A 21,964-nucleotide genomic window follows, 5' to 3' on the forward strand; every position below is an offset into this window, starting at 1 on the left:
CAGACTTTCAGATTGCTGTCACCCGACACCCCCACCCATCTCTGATCTTCCTCCTGAACCCCCACTTTATGTCCCATCACCCTCTCGACCCCCCACCCCTTATGTCTGATCAGAACTGTTGGTGGAGGGAGGGAGTGTTAGACCTGCTGGGAGGGGGAGGAGTTTAGGGCAGCAGCATCACAGAATATGGTACTATGGGGGCTCTACTTGCCCTGTGTAGTGCATGCAGGGCAAAAATATTGGGCACACTCCCTGCCTTGCACTTACCCTTTGTTATGTCTACAATGAAAACAGGATAAGTACAAACAGTTGCCTTCCAGCAAAGATGCCCTTGATGGTCCAGGTAGCAAATCTAACTCCCAATGTCGATCTTTATGGACATTCATTCCCTTTCAGCAACGGGGAATGGACATCCATATTTTTAGCCTCTCCAAATCCCATCCAGAACACCCAGGCCATGCCCCTTTGCCAGATGTATGTTCTTTAATTTTAGACATTCTTATCCTGGCTTTGTAAAATCAGATTTTGACATCCATACAATATGAATGTCTAAAACATGAACAATGCTTCTAAAATAAGCATCAAATTCTATGTGCTTTTCTTGATTAGTCTGAGATTGCATTGAGGAAAAAGATTGATAGTAAAGCACAAAAAAAAAGAAGAATCAAGTTATGCACCCAAACTCCAGGCATTAAATCATCACACTCAGCAACCAGTAATCCTACCTGCATAGCCCCAAAGATGATGATGTGCTATAATATAATCACACTGATTAGAAGATGTTGCATGGAAGAACAATATTCAAATGACATTTAAGAAAAAATAACCAGCATAAAGAAATCTGCCCTGCAATGGCAAAAGGAAGCAATGCTTCATTAAAAATAGGCACTTATTTATTTATAACTTGCATCATCTACTATTCTGGGCAGAAATGTGACTTGAGATATACCTAACATTTCTGGAGTCTTTCCTATTGATAGTAATTATGGAATGCGTGAACTTTCAAACCAAGTCTGTCTCTTTCTGACTGCAGAACTGATGTATAATGGTGCGTTAACAGACGTTTGCTGGCCAAAGAGAAATGACAGTGTTCTAACCTTGTAGACTAGAAACCTACAAACCAAAGGGGAGTCTCTCAAAGTAAGGGCAACATCTTAACAGGTACTGATTTTTCCCATGATGTGAGCATAGAAACAAAGGAGCTACACATACAGACATGCAAGGAAAAAAAAAACACCAGAAGTAATAATCTCAACAAAGTAATTTGCTGCTCAAAAGACAGGTACACAATGTTATTTGGATATCTTTTTTAGATCTGCATCTGTTAGATGGCACGCCACACTAAATAAATCTGAGATGATTAAACCAATGTCCAATCCATTTTAAATCAATGTAGTAGTGTCACCAGATATGGGTCCAGCTATTCTACTTCTTCTGACTAGGTATTGTGAGCTGGTCACCCTTCCAAGACCTGGCCAGGGCTGACCCTGCTTAGCTTCCTTCACACACAGTCACGGTTGGGCTCTACACTTCTCAGTAATTCACCAGGACTGTGCCTCAACCACAGGGGAGTTCTCTGCCTCCTCTTCACCTTTCACTAATGTTCACCAACACCAGGCTTCTTATAACTGAAGGTTTTATTAGTTAGTTTATTTATTTATTTATTTATTTACAGCACTTCTCCACCCCTATAGGCTCTTCCCCCCTAATTCCAGGCAGTACCCAGCCCATAACAACTTACACCTGTTTCCATCCCAGGACTCTCCTTGGTCCTAGCAACTTCCACCTGGACATTCCCCTACTGGCTCCCTCTAGTGACTCATCCTGGACATTTCCCCCATAGGGAACAGCGCCATCTAGTGGCCTATCCAGGATAGGACAGCCCCTTATTCTTCACAGTATGGAAACAGAGAATAATGAGGTGATAATTTATAAAGTTGTGAATTGTTCCTGTATATAATAGGTAACACAAAACCAGTTTCTTTTTTCTTGTCTGTGTGTTGAGAAGTAATGTGGTTGTCATATTTGTCCACTTGAGTGTGCAGTTCATTACAAAATACAAAGTAAATATATACATATAAGATGATACCTTTTTTTGGACTACCAGTACGTTTGTTCACCAGCACTTGGGACCTAACCCCCTCCCCCTGCCACAAGGAGAACAGCATGAGCAAAAGATGACAATACTAGAATGATTCACATATTTTCTAGTGTTTCCACACTTAGCACATTCTGTTCTGACCTGCAGAAAGTATTGTGTGGTTGGGAGAAGAGAGGACTTAGCCCCGAAAAGCTAGTCAAAAAATGGATTAAGAGCTGCTTGGTAGCTTGTATAAAAAACACTGTGCCATTCCGTCTGGAAGGCTCCTAATTCAATGCCTGACTTCTGCTTCCCAGGTTGACTGAAAATGCTGGTTTCACTGTCCTAAAGGACCTGGTAGCACACTTAACAGTGGCCATTGCATAGAATGATGCTTAGGTGGCTGATTAGGGGCTTATTGATGTCAAGGTCCAAAGGGAGTCTTTCTGGCTCAGAATACTTACCTGTAGCAGGTATTCTCTGCCGACAGGAGGCCTTATATTCTCACAAGCAGGTAACGCAGGCTGCGTTGCCCAGTCCGGAACATATGACAAGCATAAGAGCGTTGTGGCGCACAAGACACACTCTACCGCTCATGTGTGAGTGCTTTCCCACCTACTGCATGAGCAAGATCACCTTAGTTGAGTACAACAGCAAAAAAGGAAAAAAATAATAAAGGAGACAACTCCAAGGGGAGGTGGGAGGGATTGTGAGAATATAAGGCCTGCTGTCCTCAGAGAATACCTGCTACAGGTACGTACCTTCGCTTTCTCCGAGGACAAGTAGGCCTATCTATTCTAACAAGTGGGGAATCCCTAGCATCCAGGCTTACTACAAATAACAAACACTGCACAATTGGGCCTCGCAATGGTGAGGACATAACGCAGATTAACCTGAAACTATATACAAAGTGACTGAGAGTGCAGCCTACAACAGAATAAAATGGGCCTAGGAGGGTGGAGTGGATTCTAGACCCCAAACAGATTCTGCAACACTGTCTGCACAAAACGATTGTCATGTCGGGTATCCTGCTCAAGGCAGTAGTGTGATGCGAATATGTGGACTGAAGACAATGTCGCAGCCTTGCAAATTTCTTCAATGGAGGCTGACCTCAAGTGGACCATCGATGTAGCCATGGCTCTGACATTGTGACCCTTGACATGACCCTCTAGGGCCAGCACAGCCTGGGTATAAGTGTCAGCCAATTAGAAACGGTGCACTTCCCAATGGCGACCCCAATCCTGTTGGGATCAAAAGAAACAAAAAGTTGGGTGGATGAACTTTCTGTGGGGCCTTGTCCTCTCCATGTAATAGGCCAATGCTCGCTTGCAGTCCAAGGTGTGCAAGGTGATCTCGCCAGGATGGGCATCAGGTCAAGGAAAGAATGTTGGCAAGATAATCGACTGGTTGGAACTTCAGCACGACCTTCGGAGGGAACTTAGGGTGCATGCAGAGGACTATTCTGTTGTGATGAAACTTAGCATAAGGTGCATCCACTACTAAGGCCTGAAGCTCACTTACTCTATGAGCTGAAGTAACAGCCACCAAGAAAATGACCTTCCAGGTCAAGTATTTCATATGGCAGGAATTCAGTGGCTCAAAAGGAGCTTTCATCAGCTGAGTAAGAACAACGTTGGTCCCATGACATAGGCAGAGGTTTCACAGGGTCTTTGACAAAAGCAAACCTATCATTAAGCGAACAACTAGAGGCTGTCCAGAGATGGGCTTACCCTCTCTACACGTTGATAAGCATTAATAGCACTAAGGTGAACTCTTACGGAGTTGGTCTTGAGACCAGACTCTGATAGGTGTAGAAGGTATTCAAGCTGATCTGTGTAGGGCAAACAAGGGGTTCTGGGGCATTGCTCTCACACCAGACAGCAAATCTCCTCCATTTGAAAGAATAGCACCTCTTAGTGGAGTCTTTACTGAAAGCAGGAAAGACCTGGGAGACACCCTCTGAAAGACCCAAGGAAGCGAATTCTAGGCTCTTAACATCCAAGCTGTGAGAGCCAGAGACTGGAGATTGGGATGTAGAAGAAACCCCTCATTCTGCTTGATGAGGGTCGGCAAACACTCCAATCTCAATGGTTCTTCAGAGGATAACTCCAGAAGAAGAGGGAACCATATCTGCCGTGGCCAGTATGGTGCAATCAGAATCATGGTTCTGAAGTCTTGCTTGAGTTTCAAAAAAGTTTTCCCCACTAGAGGTACGGGAGGATGTGCATACAGAAGACCTGTCCCCCAATTGAGGGGGAAGGTATCTGATGCCAAGCTGTCGTGGGCCTGAAGCCTGGAACAGATGGGGGTGCCCCACGCTCGGAAGATCTCATCTGCAATGCCCATATTGAGAGACCACTCGTGAGGTTGCATTACCCTGCAAAGTAGGTCGGCCAGGCTGTTGTTTTTGCCCACCAGATAAGTGGCTCAAAGGAACACACTGTGCTGGCAAGCCCAATCAGACATAGAGGGCAAGATCCGGTGCCCCCCTGCTTGTTGGTGTAATACATGGCAACCTGATTGTCTGTTTGAATGAGCACAATTTGAAAAGATAGCCAATCTCTGAAAGCCTTTAGAGCGTTCCAGATCGCCGGAAGCTCCAGGAGATTCATCTGAAGATTTGTTTCCTGTGTGGACCAAACTCCTTGGATGTGAAGCACATCTAAATGAGCCTGCAAACCCAGGACAGATGCATCCATCGTCAACACCTTTTGTGGCTGAGGAACTTGGAATGGAAGTCCCAGCGTCAAATTGGATCGAATGCTGCACCACTGAAGGGAGCGCACAAGCTCTGGGGACACTTGGATGACATCTTCCAAGCTCCTTGTGGCTTGACACCACTGAGAAAACAGGGTCCATTAGGCTGATCCCATGAGAAGATATGTCATGGGTGTAATGTATACTGTGGAAGTCATGTGACCCAATAATCTCAAATTCTGCTGAGCTTTGACCTGCAGAGAGGCTTGAACCCTGGAAGCAAGTGCAACAAGAGTGTCCGCTCTCATCTCCAGGACGTAGGCTCAAACCTTCTGTATATCAAGCAGGGCTCCAATGAACTCTAATCGCTGGGCAGGGAGAAGGTGGAACTTGGGGTAGTTTAAAATCAACCCTAGTAGCTCGAGCACCCAAATACTGCATGGACTCCTGAGCACCAGCCTCGGAGGTGCTCTTCACCAGCTAGTCATCGAGATATGGGAACACATGAACTCCCAGACTGCGTAGCGACGGTGCAACTACCTCTAGACATTTGGTGATGACCCTGGGAGCTGACGCGAGGCCAAAGGGCAACACATGGTACTGGAAGTGATGTATTCCCAACTAAAATAGAAGATACTTCTGATGGGCTGGAAGTATCAGGATACGAGTATACATCCTTTAAGTCCAGAAGCATAGCCAATTTCCTGAATCATGAGAAGAAGAGTGCCTAGGGAAACCATCCTGAACTTTTGTTTGACCAGGAATTTGTTCAGGGCTCTTAGGTCTAGGATGGGACACATCCCCCCCCCCCCCCCCCTGTTTTCTTTTGCACAAAGAGTACCTGAAATAGAATCCTCCCCCCCCCCCCCCCCCCTCCGGTGGAATGGGTTCTACCGCATGGGCCTGCAGAAGGGCTGAGAGTTCCTCTGCAAGTACCTGCCTGTGCTGAGAGCTGAATGAGTGAGCTCTCTGTGGGCTATTTGGAGGTTTTAGATACCAATTGAGGTCATACCCGAGACAGACTATTTGAAGAACATACCAGTTGAAGGTTATAAGGGGCCAACTTTCTTGAAAACATTTCAGCCTCCCCCCAAATGGCAAGCCATCCACTACGGACACTTTGACAGCGGCTATGCTCTGCTGGAGCCAGTCAAAAGCTCGTCCCTTACTTTGCCTAGTGAGCAGCAAGGGCCTTAGGCTCACACTGTTGACGTGAATGAGCTTTGTGTGCAAGTGTAGCTGGGGGGGGAATACTGTTTGTGTCAGTGAGTATGTGATACAAGGGATCAGTGTGTGTGTGGGCAGGGTGTAACAGTGAGTGAGCATGCCTGTGGACGGGGGTGAGGGTGAGTGATCTATGTTTCCATGGTCTCTGGCTCTTCCTTCACTCTGCTGCCACAATATTTCCTACCCTTCCCCTCTGCCTTCTATCTCTTCCTCCTCTGCTATAGCAATAGGGCTTCAATTTCCTTCTCACTGTGAAGAGTCTGATATACTACCTCCTGTATAGATTGTGGGGTTTGGCCTCCCTGGAAGCTACACCATGTATCCCCCTGTTGTCACTTTCACTTTAGTAAGTGGTGCCTGCACTCCCTATCCCACCCCTCAGTGGCTCCAGTGCCACCTCTTGTTCCATCCATGGAGCCTGGTCATCCCATAACCCACACCAGATAATCCACTCTGTCCAACTAACAGAGCCCTGTCACCCCATTTATTATCTAGCTCACTCAGTGCCTCTGGTGTTCTTGTTAGGCTGCAGCTTGCACAGAGTGCTCTGCAGAACTCACAGGTGGTACAAGCTAACCACAGTGCCCAATAAACAACTACCAGATAAAAAGAATTTATACACAATGTCGTTCCCTCAAGCCCTGGAAACATCTCTTACTTTAGCTATGAAAAGACATACACTGTTTTACCCTCAGGGGGCCAGGTAATGTTCCGAAGCCCGTGCTTACCCACAGGAATATATTTAAAAACTTGCTATATGTCCCTTGAGAAAAGCATTTTAATTTTATTTTGTGCTCAACTAAGGTCAAGGAATGATACTTGATATGATACCAAGAGTGGGCCTTACAGAAATAAAATCAATAATTAAATCTCCCAAAGAGGCAGCACAAATAACATTTTTGGAGCTGGGGACACAGCATGAGCAACACACAAATGGAACAAATTATATATATAAATATTGTGTGATTATAGTGTATGCTGAGAAAACGCTCAACATTATTAGTATAGTGAAAATGTATTCTGTATCCTGCCATCATATTTAAATAAATAGCAAAAATTAAATAAATAAAAATGTACTTAACAAAAATATCAAAATAAGGAACTTTGTCTTCTGGGGATGAAGAAAAAGTTCTGGTTTGCAAAAATCTCCCTATTTATAAGTTACATAATTGGCAAGAATCTTACCACCATTTAGTAAAATTAGCACAAAGACTTCATGGCCTCACACAGCTTGATAACTTCCCCCTAAGTCACATTATCTGTCCCTTAACGCTTGTTAAAAGACTTAACATGATAAATTACCATAACGCAATGACAACTAAGTCACCACTTAGTACCTAGTAATGAGATGCAAAACATGCAAATGCATGAAAACCCTCCACCAATCAAACTACTCCTCAACCCAATAATATCCCCCACACCCCCAGAGGCCTAATGGCCCATACCTAGTGGTCTAGAGGGTCCTGGGCAGGAGTGATTCCCACTTCTGGTCCTTGGCAGTACTGGCAAGGGCCAGAATTACCAGTATTACCCCAAGTGGTAGTACCCCCACAACTAGGGATCACTCCTGCCTAGGACCCTTTAGACCACCATGTATGGGCTGATAGCTCCCCCCTCCTTGGGGGTGGAGGTCTTTTTGGGGTTTGATCAGAGGGGAGCTTACTATCGAGGGAGGGTTTTGTGATCAGGGGATTAGAGTGATCATCGAGGGGTGGCAGGAACAGCACCACGGCCCCTTTAAGATGCAGTCTGAGTGCATCAGGTCACCCAATAGTCCCGGGCCAATGGACTAATGCTGTGTGTGAGGTAGCTCACACTCAATGTTAGTCCTTTACCATGTGAGTCAGCAATCTGTCTTACCAAAATACTGCAGTTTGGTGACCCATGTGGTAAATCAAGGTGCAGTAAAAAATTAGTTTCCCCTCTTACTTGCATACTAACCTGCGTAGGCGCGTACGCTCATCCTACAAGCATCAGTTTTGAACTACGGCCCAGCTACCACACAGCCCAGGCAGTAATTTCATTTTTTATGTGCATCCACTAAGCGCACTGGAAATTTTCTGGTAACGGCACTAACTGGGCAGTAATTGGTATTGTACGCGTGTAGACCATTACTGCCCAGTTAACACATGAGACCTTACCACTAAATCAATGGGTGGCGGTAAGGTTTCAGGCCCAAAATAGATGCACGCCAATTTTTATTTTGCCACACATCCATTTTCGGCCCCCCAAAAAAGGTCTTTTTTGTAGGTGCACTGAAAAATGGACCTGCGCGCGGCCAATACACATGTCTACACCAGCTATTTTTCGGCACACCTTAGTAAAAGGACCCCTAAATTATCTTACCTCGACTTCTGGAAGCTTCTTTCAAAGCAGTCAGAATTCCAGGTTTCAAGTCCTCCAACAGTAGTCTTCCTTCAAGGCCAGGAAAAAGTGAACTAGTAATGGAAATGAAAACTATTCTTAGCATGGGACCAATAAAAAAAAATTAACACCACTAAACTGAAAACAAAAAATTCATGAACAGTGATTTTGCATAGGCTACATGACAATCAAGTCTAGAAGCTAGAAGACAATCATTAAAAAGAACTAAATATAGGTTGGGCTGGTCCAGTGGACTCATATGTAGAATCTGGGTTTGATTCTGTAGTCCAGCTTTCTGTTCCTCTGAGCAGGCAGCTACTGGGAACAATGTGGAGACAGCACTCATTATCCCCAGGAGGAGGTTTCAATCATGCAGTGGCAAACTTTATTTTATTCTACTATTTGCTATAGAATGGCATGGACAAATCAAACTTGGGTATACATATAAAGTATTGCATACCATGCAAAATGAGTTTATCTTGTTGGGCAAACTGGATGGACCGTACAGGTCTTTACCTGCTGTCAGTTACTATGTTAACAAGAAAAAGCCAAATAGAAGGCATCATAAAGCAAATCAAATAGGCTATGTGATCTCCTATAGCACTAAGCTATTCCAGATCTACAGCTTATCGTGTGTATTAATCATTTGCCTCCTATGCTGGGCTAACTTTTGTCATTATTAAATTAATTTTTTAATTTTAATCACTGTTATATATGATTATATAATAAAATCAAAAGACAGCGACCCAATACTTAGCTAATACCACAATGGAACAGAACTGAAAATCAAACAGAGCTCCTGACGCCCACCATGAAAACAGCATGGTGTTTTGGTTCGGGTGAACCTGCTTCCAGGGAATTTTAGGTTGGCTGCTGAGCAAAAAGCAAGTTTTTTGAGGCGATCCCCTTTAAGTCCTGCATAAACAGAGCTGCAATAACCAAATATTGTTAGGACTAGGTAGTGGACTAGGGTATGGAAGACTGATTTTGCGAAGAATGGTCTTAGTCTCATCAATTTTCATAATGAATTGAAGACACTTGAGACCACTTTGGAAATCTGGTTATCTAGAGTGAGGAATTGGTCAATTGTGACTCCTAAGATTTTCATAGTTGGGTCAAGGGGATATGTGATGTTCTCAGTGGTAAATGATTTAAGATTTATAGCATGATGAGGATTAGTATCTATTAAGAATTTAATTTTGTCGTTATTGAGTTTTAATTTGAAACTGGATGCCCAAGATTCCATTAGAGAGATACCTAATCTGATGGTATGAGTAATTTCATTTATTTCTTTAGTAAATGGAATATAGATGGTAACATTGTCTACATGCATGAATGTTGGGAAACCATTTTTCTCTAGTAAATTGCCTAATGGTATCAACAAGATGTTAAGTAGGATGAGAGACAATGGAGAGCCCTGGGGCACTCCACAAACAGGGGACCATGCTGATGAAATTGTACCCAATTGTTTCACTTGGAAGTCTAAGAACACACAGTTTCATAGATTCTGTTATGGGCAAGGATGTTTAGAAGGATATTATGATCAACAGTATCAAAGGCACTGGACATATCAAATTGGAGTAGTAATATTTTATTACCAAATCTAAGTTTTCATCTAAATTTAGCTAGGAGGGTGGTGAGAACAGTTTCAGTACTGTGAGAAGGTCTAAAACCAGATTGTGAGCTATGTAAAATGGAGTGAAGTTGGAGACAGTCCATTAGTTGGTGTGTGACTAACCCTTCCATTACCTTTACCAATAATTGGATTGAAGCCACTGGTCTGTAGTTAGAGACTACACTTAGACTGGGTTGGGTATTCTTTGGTATGGAAGTCAAAATAATGTTGCTATTTTGAGGGGGGAATAGGCCCCAAGATAGCATTAAAGTTATGTTTGAGTGCAAATAGCTTGAGTAAATTAGGGGCTGATCATGAGATTCTCCTATATCATCTGTAAAACTGGGCATAATGCAGACTCCTTTAGTGTGGTTTCGAGAGTTTTTGACAGGATAGGATAACAGATCCACTGGGTTTCTCAGTTTTCCTCAGTTAAACCAAGAGATATGGTTTACCTCGGGACTCTAGCCTATCCCCCTAAAATCAGTGCTGCAGGTTCCATAATGCACTGAGATAGGGTTGTCAGACCAGCCTAAAATCTCCCTCCTGGAACTGGGTAGCTTGGCAGCTCTAGTGAAGGAAACAGGACTAGACCCCTCAACACACCTTTGGATTAAAGCGCAATAAACACACTTCCTGGGTTCCAGTTTGTAATCCCACCGCAGGTTAAAAAAAAAAAAAATATATATATATATATATATATATATATATATATATATTAGAGAAACGGAACACACACAGATATACGGATATTTTAAATCCAGCTCAGCTCCCCAAAAAAAGCATTTTTAAACAACTTCCCCTTAAAAAAAAGAAAGCCGCAGGAAAGGCATTTTTCGCTTGTAAATAAAAGAGCGATCAGACAGTACTCGCCATTAGCTGAAAGGGAAGGCATTGCACGTTTCTAGCAACAAGAAGTTGAAGTGAAATAAAAACTGGAGCAACTAGGCTAATCCCCACCCATGCCTCTCTGGCTGATCTCAGCCTTCTCTAGCCTGCCTACCTGTAGAAAGTGTCCTTAAGGCTGACGTTTATGCGCCTCTGGTCAAGGTAGCAAACTAAATGTGGGGGTTGGGTGAGGGAGAGCGAGGAGGAGGGGGGAGACAGACCTTTTTGGTTGTAGCGTCTGCTCTCTAGTTGGAGGAGGAGGAGAGGAGCTGGACATCCTCCTGCTCTGGCTACAGGGGGGGGGGTTGATACTTTCAGTCTGTGGTGGTAGGTTCCTTCAAATGTGAGCTAGAGGGCTGCTTAACCCTCTCTGCACTTTGGAGGAGCTGAGGGAACGGTTACGGGACATGAACAAGGGATGCAAACAAAGCCCTTCGTTTACCATTGGGTTTGAGAAGCTGCATTTTGCAGCTTTTTATGCTGCCCTCTGTATTTTTTTTTTTTTACAGCTTCTAGGCTAGAATTACAAATGCCTGCAAGTGACTGGCAGCAAACAGGGGATGCTGGGCTCAGTGTACAGTTGCACCCAACACAAAACTACCTAAAACGAGCATTCTCCTAACCCCTAGAACAGTCACACCAGGAAGAAAAGTGCAAATGTTAGAAACCTGCCCTTCTTTAATGACTAGCAATTGATAACAGGTAGCAATAAAATCTAATACTAGAAATAACCTACAGTATCCCCCCCTTTTTTTTCTGAGTACATCATTTGAAATCACCACCTGTATTTGGTCCACCCTGCTGTTTTTTTTATGGGGATGGGCGTGGATGGAGGAGATCACTCACGGGGGCGGGCGGGGATGGAGATTACTCACGGGGACGGGTGGGGATGGGTTAGATTCTGGCGGGGATGAGCGGGGACGGGTTTGATTCTGTCGGGGACGGGCGGGGATGGGTCGCATTTCTGTCCCCATGCAACTCTCTATTGTGGGGCTATTTGACAATTAACCTCTATATAACAGGGCAGTTATGTGGAAAATCAAAAAGCATTTATTTTATAAAAACAACTTTGGCACCTATATGCCTTTATAAAATAGGCACCCAGAACTAGCCCCAGTAAAGCACAATTCCTCTTGCATAAACTTACATCAAGGCAGATAAGCGTACTCACATATTTAATAAAATAAAAAGATATATATCTGTCCCAGCTCCCCTCAAACTACACCCCAAGATGGCCTATGTATGGTCCGCATAAAAGCAGGCGCACTCTTTCCAAGTGCCTATTTTTTTTTCACATAGGTACACTCACACATACCCATGTTTTTACACATGGACAAAGCTTTATAACTTTTAAAAGCATTTCTGTAAGGCTTTACTTTACTCTCAGAAATGGGCTTTACAAACCTGTCCACTCAATGTGGGATTTAACCTTTGCACGTACAACTTGTATGTATGTAAAATTTACCAGGACTGAGTGAAGGAGTAGCTGGGGGCAAGATTGTGGAGGGGTCTGCACTTATGGGCATAGGTTTAAAAAGCGAGAAAAATGTAATATGATATATAACCCTAAAAACAGACAGATGGTTACTGAAAATCTGTACGTGCCCTTAACTCCTAACCCTTATTCACATATTCAGAACCCTTATTTTATCATCCTCACTTTAATATTCCCTTACTTCTTGTTTGTCCTGTTGGTCTGTCCTAATTAGATTGTAAGCTCTGTCGAGCAGGGACTGTCTCTTCATGTTCAAGTGTACAGCACTGCGTATGTCTAGCAGCGCTATAGAAATGATAAGTAAGCGAAGTTTCCCTGGGGTATAATTCTCAAGGCAGAAGTTCATGCACACTTTCTAAGTGAAAATCCAGCCAAGTTTGAAGGGAGAAAGCTAAGTGCACACTTTTTATGCATGTGTACAGTTATAAAATTACCTCCTAAATGTTTAATGGAACTATATAAATAACGATGGCTAAGCACACTCCTAAAACATTATGAGAAGCAGAGTTTGCTCATTTCTGCCACTAGTCAAGAAGTCAGAAACCTTTACTGCATTCTCCTTGCATAAATTTTGCGAAAAATAAGAAGGCAAAAGCCATCCCGACCAACTATAGCAGTCTTTCTAATTCAACTGAGCAGATGTTCAGTACACAAGCAATAGAACCCTGTTTCCTATTACAGCACCTGTACAGTGGAATTCTTTTTTCAGTTTTATAGACAGGTTAAAAGTCACGTGAATATAATGATAATTTTGCAAATCCACAGGTCAAAATCTTTAATGTGGTGGTAGCTCTTTGTGGATACATTTTTTTTCAATGTGTTACAAGGTGGAAAACTTCACTTTGATTCATGATTATTATTTAGATAATAACGTTATGAGGTTTTAGTTTTATCCACGTAGTCTTATTTATTCTATGCTCCTGCATGAAGAGGAGTAGCCTAATGGTTTGTGCAGTGGAACTGGGTTTGATTCCCATGGCAGCTCCTTTAACCCCTCCATTGCCCCAGGTACAAAGCTTGGATTGTGAGCCCACTAGGGACAGAAAAGCTACCTACATATAATATATGTAATGCGCTTTTGGTTGTACCCACAGAAAGGTGGTATACCAAAATCCATGACCCCTTAATCTTAGCTGTCAAAATATTCTTTTTTGTTGTTGTTGTTGTTATGCCATTATAATATAAAAAATAATATACCAAGCAAGCCGCTTGTACAGAAAAGTGAACAGTACAAATAAACAAAGGGAAAAAAAAAGAAACAACTTCTCTTTATAATAAGGCAAATTAAACCATTGCCCCTTTTATCACTAAAGTCCTCAATAATGGGGGAAGTGGTCATCAAAAAGAAAAGAAGAAAATGAAAATGTTCAAATACAGGAAAAAGAAAAAAACAGTGGGAGTACAGATAACCTCCAGTAATAATAAAATACGAACTACCATCTTCAGATGAACGAACAATTGGATCCATTACATCAGATCCAATTTTCCTATTAGCTACCAGGAAAGATGTCACTTGGCTGGGATGAAAAAAAAAAAGACGTATTTAACAGACCAGAATTTAATAATGCACTTAGAAGGAAACTAAGAAAAACAAAGCTCCTAATTGAGTAACACCTAATGTCAAAATATTCTGCTCTGATTTTCTGTATAGCACTCACCATTTTTAAAAGAAAAATATAATCTGCAACGCCCGGAGCCTGAGGATTACAAGCAGGGAGAAAGTGAAGGAAGAAACCTGCTAAAGGAGAGATCAAGAGAAGGGTTAAGAGAAGGTTCCATCCAAACCCAAAGAGAGTCTGGAATGTCCAGGAGGACTAGAGAAGGATGAATGTGGACCCTCCGCACAAGAGCAGAAGTAAGGAGGAGGTTGGAAATTACAAGCCTTTTAGTCTGACCTCAGTGACCACTCATTAGGTTCTGTCTGCAGTTCTTTTACTTTTGGAATCCTGAACTCAGGTTTTGAGATTCAATCATTATACTAGTATCTAATTCCAAGACTCCTGATGTAGGCCTATCCAGCCAAAACACAACGTTGTGTCGAGTCAATTTTTATGTGTAACTGTTTTATTATCATTTGTTTGGAAATTAATAAACGCTGGTTACTTTAATTTTAGTTTGGTTCCAATCTTTGGATAGCCTGGCTTTTATATTCCCACCTTTTTTGTTTTTGCCTTTACGCCTCTTGGGATCTATTGAGTTCTCCACTTTTGTGGATTCTCTCTAGACATTTGTTATTTGACACAGAAAGGATACAGTGGAGATGATCAGTGAAAACAAAGCAACCACCGATCATGTACAGCAATCTTTATTAGCTTCTCCACTGTGTCCTTTCTGTGTATTGAGAGCTGTGGAGGTTTGTTCTTCTCTTCTTTGTTGTGTGACAATTGCTATTTGATGCATGTCAGAGGAGTGACGATGACTCTTCATGTTCTGTCCCCTCCATTTATCAAAGATATCATATCATCAAAAGTCTGGTTACTACATGCTTATCTGTTATGGCTAGAGCAGAAATACTTATTTTTTGGCCAGCTTAGAGATCATCCCAAGACTCTCTCACAGGCAAGAACATAAGGTGATTAACAAAATGTGTGCTTCCCTCCCCTATCTCAATGAGCCACAGAAGGCCTAAGTGAAAAAAAAAAGCACTGCCAAAACTGGGTATCAGTTCCTAATGTTTAAAGCGAAATATGCTGTGAAAGCACTTTTAAAACCAGAGCACGCTTTGGAAAGACAATTTGAACAACAAGACCAGTCTGGCCTCTCCCTCAAGGACTAAGGTATCAAGCAGGCAGCTATCACAGCCTCTCAAAAAGCTTCACTCTGAGGGAAAGTGGAAAACTGGCTTTCATTATTATTCATATTGATTTTCTAAAGCTCACCACAACATAAAAATGCATTCTCTGCATACTATACACTCCAGCCAGAAACCTAGTAAGCCATGGACTGACAGCAAATCATTTTGTAATAGTTAAGATTTATGAGAATTATTGTACCATTTCTCAGAAAATAAAATCATCATTGAACTTCAATAAAACAGCACAAATGCTTTTTACCTTTGATAATCCTCCGAGGTTATGTAAACTATATCTTCATCTGATACAGATGAGGAGAAAGGAGTGAAGTTTCCATTTTGTAGCGGAAGAAGCTCCAATCCAAGAAGATCACTGTAAGCTTCGTCACTGAGCACAAATTCTAAAAGATGAAGTTTTTCATCAGTAGAACCTTTATGCCCCGATTTCCGCAATGTCTGACGCACCAGTGCAGGGGTAACCGTCTTCACTGGCTTAGCATTTGAGGATGAAAACTGGATTGCACCAGCAATATTTGCTGGTACCTTAGCAATCTGTATCCCTGAAGCCTGGAGGTAGTTTAGAACACTTTCTGTGAGTTCCATATTTTCATCAATTTCTGAAAAGTGTACCATGTCTACATTTATCCAGTGACTGCTTGCAGAATAAATAATAGCATTCTGCAACAATTCCTTGAACAGTGGTTCAATGATTGGCTTCCAGTGTACCCTGATTTTGTTCAAATCAGGCCACATTCTGTAAATTTGTTCTGCAGTCAGAGAGAAATCAGAATATTTCTGCGTCTCCATTTGTTTTACCGCTTCTAAAATAAGAGTTGCATATGTCGTGGGAACCAAAGTTTTTATAAGAAGTTCATTCCATAAAGCTGAAGGATCTCGCCATTGATCCAGTTCTCGCCATTTGATGCTCCGTCGATTGTCAGTCAAACCAAAGAAGCCACTGATATGAACAGGGAGACCTGTTTTGCTTTCTTCACCTGGAGGTAAAGGAAGGAAGCAAAACGATCTCCCAGAAAATTCACACATAGCACCCTTTTCATCCCTACTGTTTGACAAAGGCATGGCTATGCCAATCGTTGGAATGAATTTCAAGTCATCAGCCAAACGGTCAAGCTCACTGCACATACCTCGACCTCCCACACTATTACATACCAGCCAAGATGTTTTCTGCAGCTCTGTAGCTTGCTCATCCTCCACCTCTATGTGTACTTGATACGTCACAGAAGTTATTATATTACTAGGAACTCCTTTACAATAGTTGTCAATGGCTGTTCCTAGAATTTTCATAGAGTCAGACCTTTCATGTTTTAGACTATTATTCTCATCTGCTGTCACCCTAAAAAGAAGTCGTTCTGTTCCATCAGTCTCCCGAACATGCAAGGACACATTCCGCACACTTTTTAGGAAAAGCAATACAGTATCTGCATCTGTTTTAAAAGATTCAAATAGTTCCAAAACTTTCTGCTTATTGTACACATTGCAACTTAGCTGAGACGGTTGTAGACGAAGAGGGAATCGGAAAACTGTCCCAGGAAAACTTCCATCTCTAAATGTCTCTTTTGTGCTTCCAAAAATGCCAATAAATGGTGTAAACTGGTCCACAAATTCATCAATTTCTTTTCTATCATCCTTAAGATGCCAACATTGGCCTGATTCATTTCGACCAAAAAGCACTTGATGGGGATCCAACATGCCAATCTGGTCATCACTGAAGATACTTGGAACATCTGTATAAATCCAATAAAAAAATAATTAAATTCTCTGTTTCAAAATTTCATTAATTTTCACAACTTTCATAATAAAATGTAAACAATGCTATTAAACAATACACAAAATACATACTCAATCCCACCTAAAATTATATCCCAGCCATCTTCCTGAATGTGTCCAAATTCAGAGAAATATTTAATATTTCAAATCGTAACTCTAGAAGATGTTTCACTTTCACAACTGGACAGCACTACGGATTGCCTAATACACAGAACAAGGGATAGAAAATAGATTCAAATCCTACTGCTACTAATGAGGACTGGGGTACTGGAATCAAAAGGTTTCATTTTAGGACATTTGCACAGTGACACTTACAAATGTAAATGGCGTACCAATGTAAATACTCATTTTACAATGCTCCTATTTACACATGTGAATGCCACAGGACACAAGAAATGGCATTTCAGAAAGGACGTCCAACTCAGAATATGGACATCCAAGTTGGGACATCACATATGGGCATCCATTTCTCGTGCGTTTTACAACAGGATCTGCCGACATTCAGCCTGTTCTAAAATACATGAGAATGGACGTTCATGTGCTGGTAAGTCCAGCATGAACATTTATTTTACAAACTAAAATGTCCAAATTAAGAATGGGGCAAAACAAGGGACATGGATGTCTTTGTGGCAGCATAGGAATATCCAGGTTATAAAATATTAGTCACTAAATCCAATACTCACAGCTATAAAACAAAAATATAGAAAAAAAATACTTAAAGGACCCTCAGAAGTAAGCTCTCAGAGATTCCACTTCCAAAAAGAGGATTCCTCAAAAAGAAAAACACTTCTGTTTCATCATTAGGTCACAAAAAGATATATATATATATATATATATATATATATACACACACACACGTGATGGCGAACCTTTCAGAGACCGAGTGCCCAAACAGAAACCCAAAATCTAATTATTTATCGCAAAGTGCCAACAGGGCAATTTAACCTGAATAACAGGTGCCGGTACTCATTATGGGCAGGGTCACCACATATGACTCCACCCCTATGATAGCCACACCCCTTACACCAGCCATGGCGCATATAAACAGACATCGTTGAAAATATTATACTAGTATAGGAGAAAAAATAACATGATTTTTTTCATTATAAATCATTTCTGTAAGCTGTTACAGCTCCAGTATACCCAGTGCAAAATAAGACAGCAGATGTAAATTCTCAAATTGGACATATTCCAAACACTAAAATGAAAATAAAATTTTCTATCTTTGTTGTCTGGTGATTTTGTTTTTCTATCTATATTGGTCCTAGTCTCTGATTCTGCTGTTCTCTATCTGTTCTCTTAACTCCGTTTCCAGGGCTTCCTTTCCATTTATTTCTTTACTTTCCTCCTTCTTCATTTCCTGCCCTCCATCCATGTCCAGCAACCCTCCTCTCCCCCTGCCCTCCCCTCCAGCCACCCAGGTCCAGCCACCCTCCTCTCCCCCCTGCCCTCCCAGCACCAGGCAGGCCTCCCACCTAGCATCCAGCATCAGGCCCCCCACCTAGCATCCAGCATCAGGTCTCCCTCCCACCCAGCACCCAGCATCAGGCCTCCCTCCTACCCAGCATCATGCCTCCCTCCGTCCCACCCAGCACCAGGCCACCCGCCCTCCCTCCTCCGAAATTTAAAAGGCATACCTGGTCGGGGTTAGGGCGGCATCGGCAACGAAAAGTTTGTTTGCTCGGCGCGCCTTCGGCCTTCCCTTCTGTCTCTCAAGCTCTGGTCCCGCCCTTGCGGAAACAGGAAATGAGGGCAGGAGCAGAGCTTGAGAGACAGAAGGGAAGGCCAAAGGCGCACCGAGCAAACAACACACTTTTCGCTGCCGCTGCCGATGCCACCTTAACCCTGACCAGGTATGCCTTTTAAATTTCGTAGGAGGGGGGGCCCTGATGCTTGGAGGGACGGCAGCCTGGTGCTTGGTGGGAGGGAGGGCGGACGGACCAGCAACGGCACGCCATCACAGTACTAGTGGAACCATACCCGTTTCCTCAACAATGAAACGGGCCCTAGGAAGGCTGTCATGTAAGCTTTTGTTTTTCTCTCCCCTGCCCTCCCCTCCATGTCCAGCAATTCTTTCCTCCCCTCCATGTCCAGCGATTCTCCTCTTCCCTGCCCTCCCATCCATGTCCTGCGATTCTCTCCTCTTCTGTCCTCCCATCCCATCCACGTCCATCAATTCTCCTCTGCCCTGCCCTCCCCTTCCCTTCCTCCCTCCCCTCAATGTCCCATGATTCTCTCCTCTACTGTCCTCCCATCCCATCCCTGTCCATCAATTCTCCTCTGCCCTGCCCTCCCCTTCCTCTCCCCTCCCTCCCTCCCATCAATGTCCCACGATTCTCTCCTCCCCTCAATTTGTACCTGAACATTCTCTGGACGGGTGGCGCTGGCTTCCGTTCGTAACACCCCTCCTGACGTCAGCTCGCCTCCAGCGTTCCCTTTCCTCTCACTGTTCCGCCCTCTGACGTCATTATGTCTTGACGCGAGGGCAGACAGTGAGGGGAAATGGAACGCTGGAGGCTGGCTGACGTTATATATATATATATATATATATATATATATATATATATATATATATATATATATAAAACAGTTCTAAACACAAAATTATTCAATGTTCAATTCCAGTTTCAAAAACAGACTTGAAATGTGCTTCTGCGCATCAAAATATCAGTTGTAGTACTTACCTTAAAAGATTCAAAGAAGGTCATAATTCAAATTTCAGAGAGACATTTTCTTAGAGGTTTGAATCACAATCTTTTTTGAATCTTTTAAGATAAATACTACAACTGATACTGTGATACACACAAGCACATGTTGGCATTCCCCCATAGTTTAGTTGCACGAGATATTTTTGGGTGTGGGGACAGTATGTAGGGTGATGTGGTAGTTGCAGAGGGTAGTGTTTCCAGATAGGGCAATTGCATGAGGATAGTTTTAGGGGATGGGGCAGTTTGAAGGGTAGTGCAGCAGTTACAGTGGGTAGATTATGGAAATGGGGCAGTTTCTAGGGTTGTGGGACAGTTGTGGGAGAAGGTAGTTTTTGGCTGTGGGGCCAGTTTGGAAGAGAGGAGAATTTCACCTTTTAAACTGCCTTGCCCTGTTCTCTAACTGCTACATTATACTCTCAGATTCTATGCTACAAAAAACGCAGTGGCCATTTTTGAGATGGGGGAGAGGGGAGGCTTATTTTTCTGAAACCCTCAGTCCAATTTGGCCCATGTTTCGACCTGTTATATCTTTTCACTGGTTCTTTCCCTCATACCAAGTTTCATCCCATTCTGTTGAACTCTCAAAGACTTATTTTGCCCCCAGAAGACAGACAATATTGTCTCATTTTGTATAATTCTTTTCAATTTCCATTTGGGTTGGACAAAAATAAATGGGGGCTTCTATCAAGTACTGAAGGCTAGGGATGTGAAGGCTTAAGCAGTCAAGACCTTGGTTTTTGTTTCTTAATAATTTTGTTTTAAATATTTCTAGAATTGTTCTTCCACACTATGGGTAACTTTGAAACTGGTTGAGTAGGTTGGGGCATCCAGTAGGCACCTATTTTGAGGCTATTTGATAAAAATAGATAGCCACCTATGTGTCTTTATACAACAGTATCGCAAAAGCTGCAAAATCATATCTAAAATGTGGCCGTGCATATTTATACCTCTTGGGCAGCTCTAAATTTCTGCAGCTGAACTACATGCGTAGATACATATTTTATAACTATACCCACAAACAGGCCAACACCTGGGATGCATAAAAATAAGCCCTGCCTTGTGTACTTTTAAATATGAGGTAATTTTACAAGAGGTCTTTTATGCACATTCAAGAGAGTTGTGCATGAAATATCCTTTATAAAATTGGCCCCTAGAAGTGTAGACTTGTGTATCTGCGAAACACTTTCGTTAATGCATTTTTTAAATAGCAGAATGTGAAAAAAATAAAGGGCTATGAAGACATGCGCTGTAGATCACCAGAAAAGGGAAGCTGTTTATCTGTGAAGTAAATTTATTTACCTATGTTTTCCAAGCAGAATTGCTTACACAAATGACAGCACTGAGAGGTGATATTCCTGGGAGCATTTTTAAGTTAAGCAAGGAAAACTACATATGTAGATGACATTTTTCAGTATACAAGTATGTATGTATTTTCAAAGTTAAGCTCTGCCCATACAAAACACACAGGTACAAGGCTTTGCACATAATTTATACCCGTGATAATTATCAAAGTGAAAGCTCCTGTGTACTTACCATTTCAAAACTGGCGCAAACACTACAAGACGTCCAGTCTTTGCATGAATGTGGGCAGTTTAAAATTATAACCCAAAGAGGCAAAAAGCGAATGATACATACCTGTAGCAGGTGTTCTCCGAAGACAGCAGGCTGATTGTTCTCACGACTGGGGGTTGACGTCCACGGCAGCCCCCACCAACCAGAAGAAAACTTCACGGGCGGTCCCGCACGCAGGGCACGCCCACCGCGCATGCGCGGCCGTCTTCCCGCCCGTGCGCGACCGTTCCCGCTCAGTTGAATGACAAGCAAGAGAATGAGTAAAACGCAACTCCAAAGGGGAGGAGGGAGGGTAGGTGAGAACAATCAGCCTGCTGTCCTCGGAGAACACCTGCTACAGGTATGTATCATTCGCTTTCTCCGAGGACAAGCAGGCTGCTTGTTCTCACGACTGGGGTATCCCTAGCTCTCAAGCTCACTCAAAACAAGAACCCAGGTCAATTGAACCTCGCAACGGCGAGGGCATAACAGAAATTGACCTACGAAGAACAACTAACTGAGAGTGCAGCCTGAACAGAATAAATTGGGTCCTGGAGGGTGGAGTTGTATTCAAACCCCAAACAGATTCTGCAGCACCGACTGCCCAAACCGACTGTCGCGTCGGGTATCCTGATGTAGACAGTAATGAGATGTGAATTTGTGGACCGATGACCACGTCTCAGCTTTGCAAATCTCTTCAATAGTGGCTGACTTCAAGTGGGCCACCGACGCTGCCATGGCTCTAACACTATGAGCCGTG

At 42.8% G+C, this 21,964-nt stretch overlaps 1 protein-coding gene across 1 annotated transcript in view; it reads right to left on the minus strand.

The window, feature by feature from the left end:
* Window positions 1–21,964, minus strand: part of LOC115468531 (sacsin-like) — a 75,929-nt gene that overhangs the window by 22,909 nt on the left and 31,056 nt on the right. Inside the window, 2 exon segments of the mRNA XM_030200310.1 lie at window positions 8,351–8,442; window positions 15,420–16,902. Of these exon segments, the coding sequence (XP_030056170.1) occupies window positions 8,351–8,442; window positions 15,420–16,902 (1,575 nt within the window).

The sequence above is a fragment of the Microcaecilia unicolor genome, chromosome 4, assembly GCF_901765095.1.
Source record: "Microcaecilia unicolor chromosome 4, aMicUni1.1, whole genome shotgun sequence".
Lineage (NCBI taxonomy): Eukaryota > Metazoa > Chordata > Amphibia > Gymnophiona > Siphonopidae > Microcaecilia > Microcaecilia unicolor.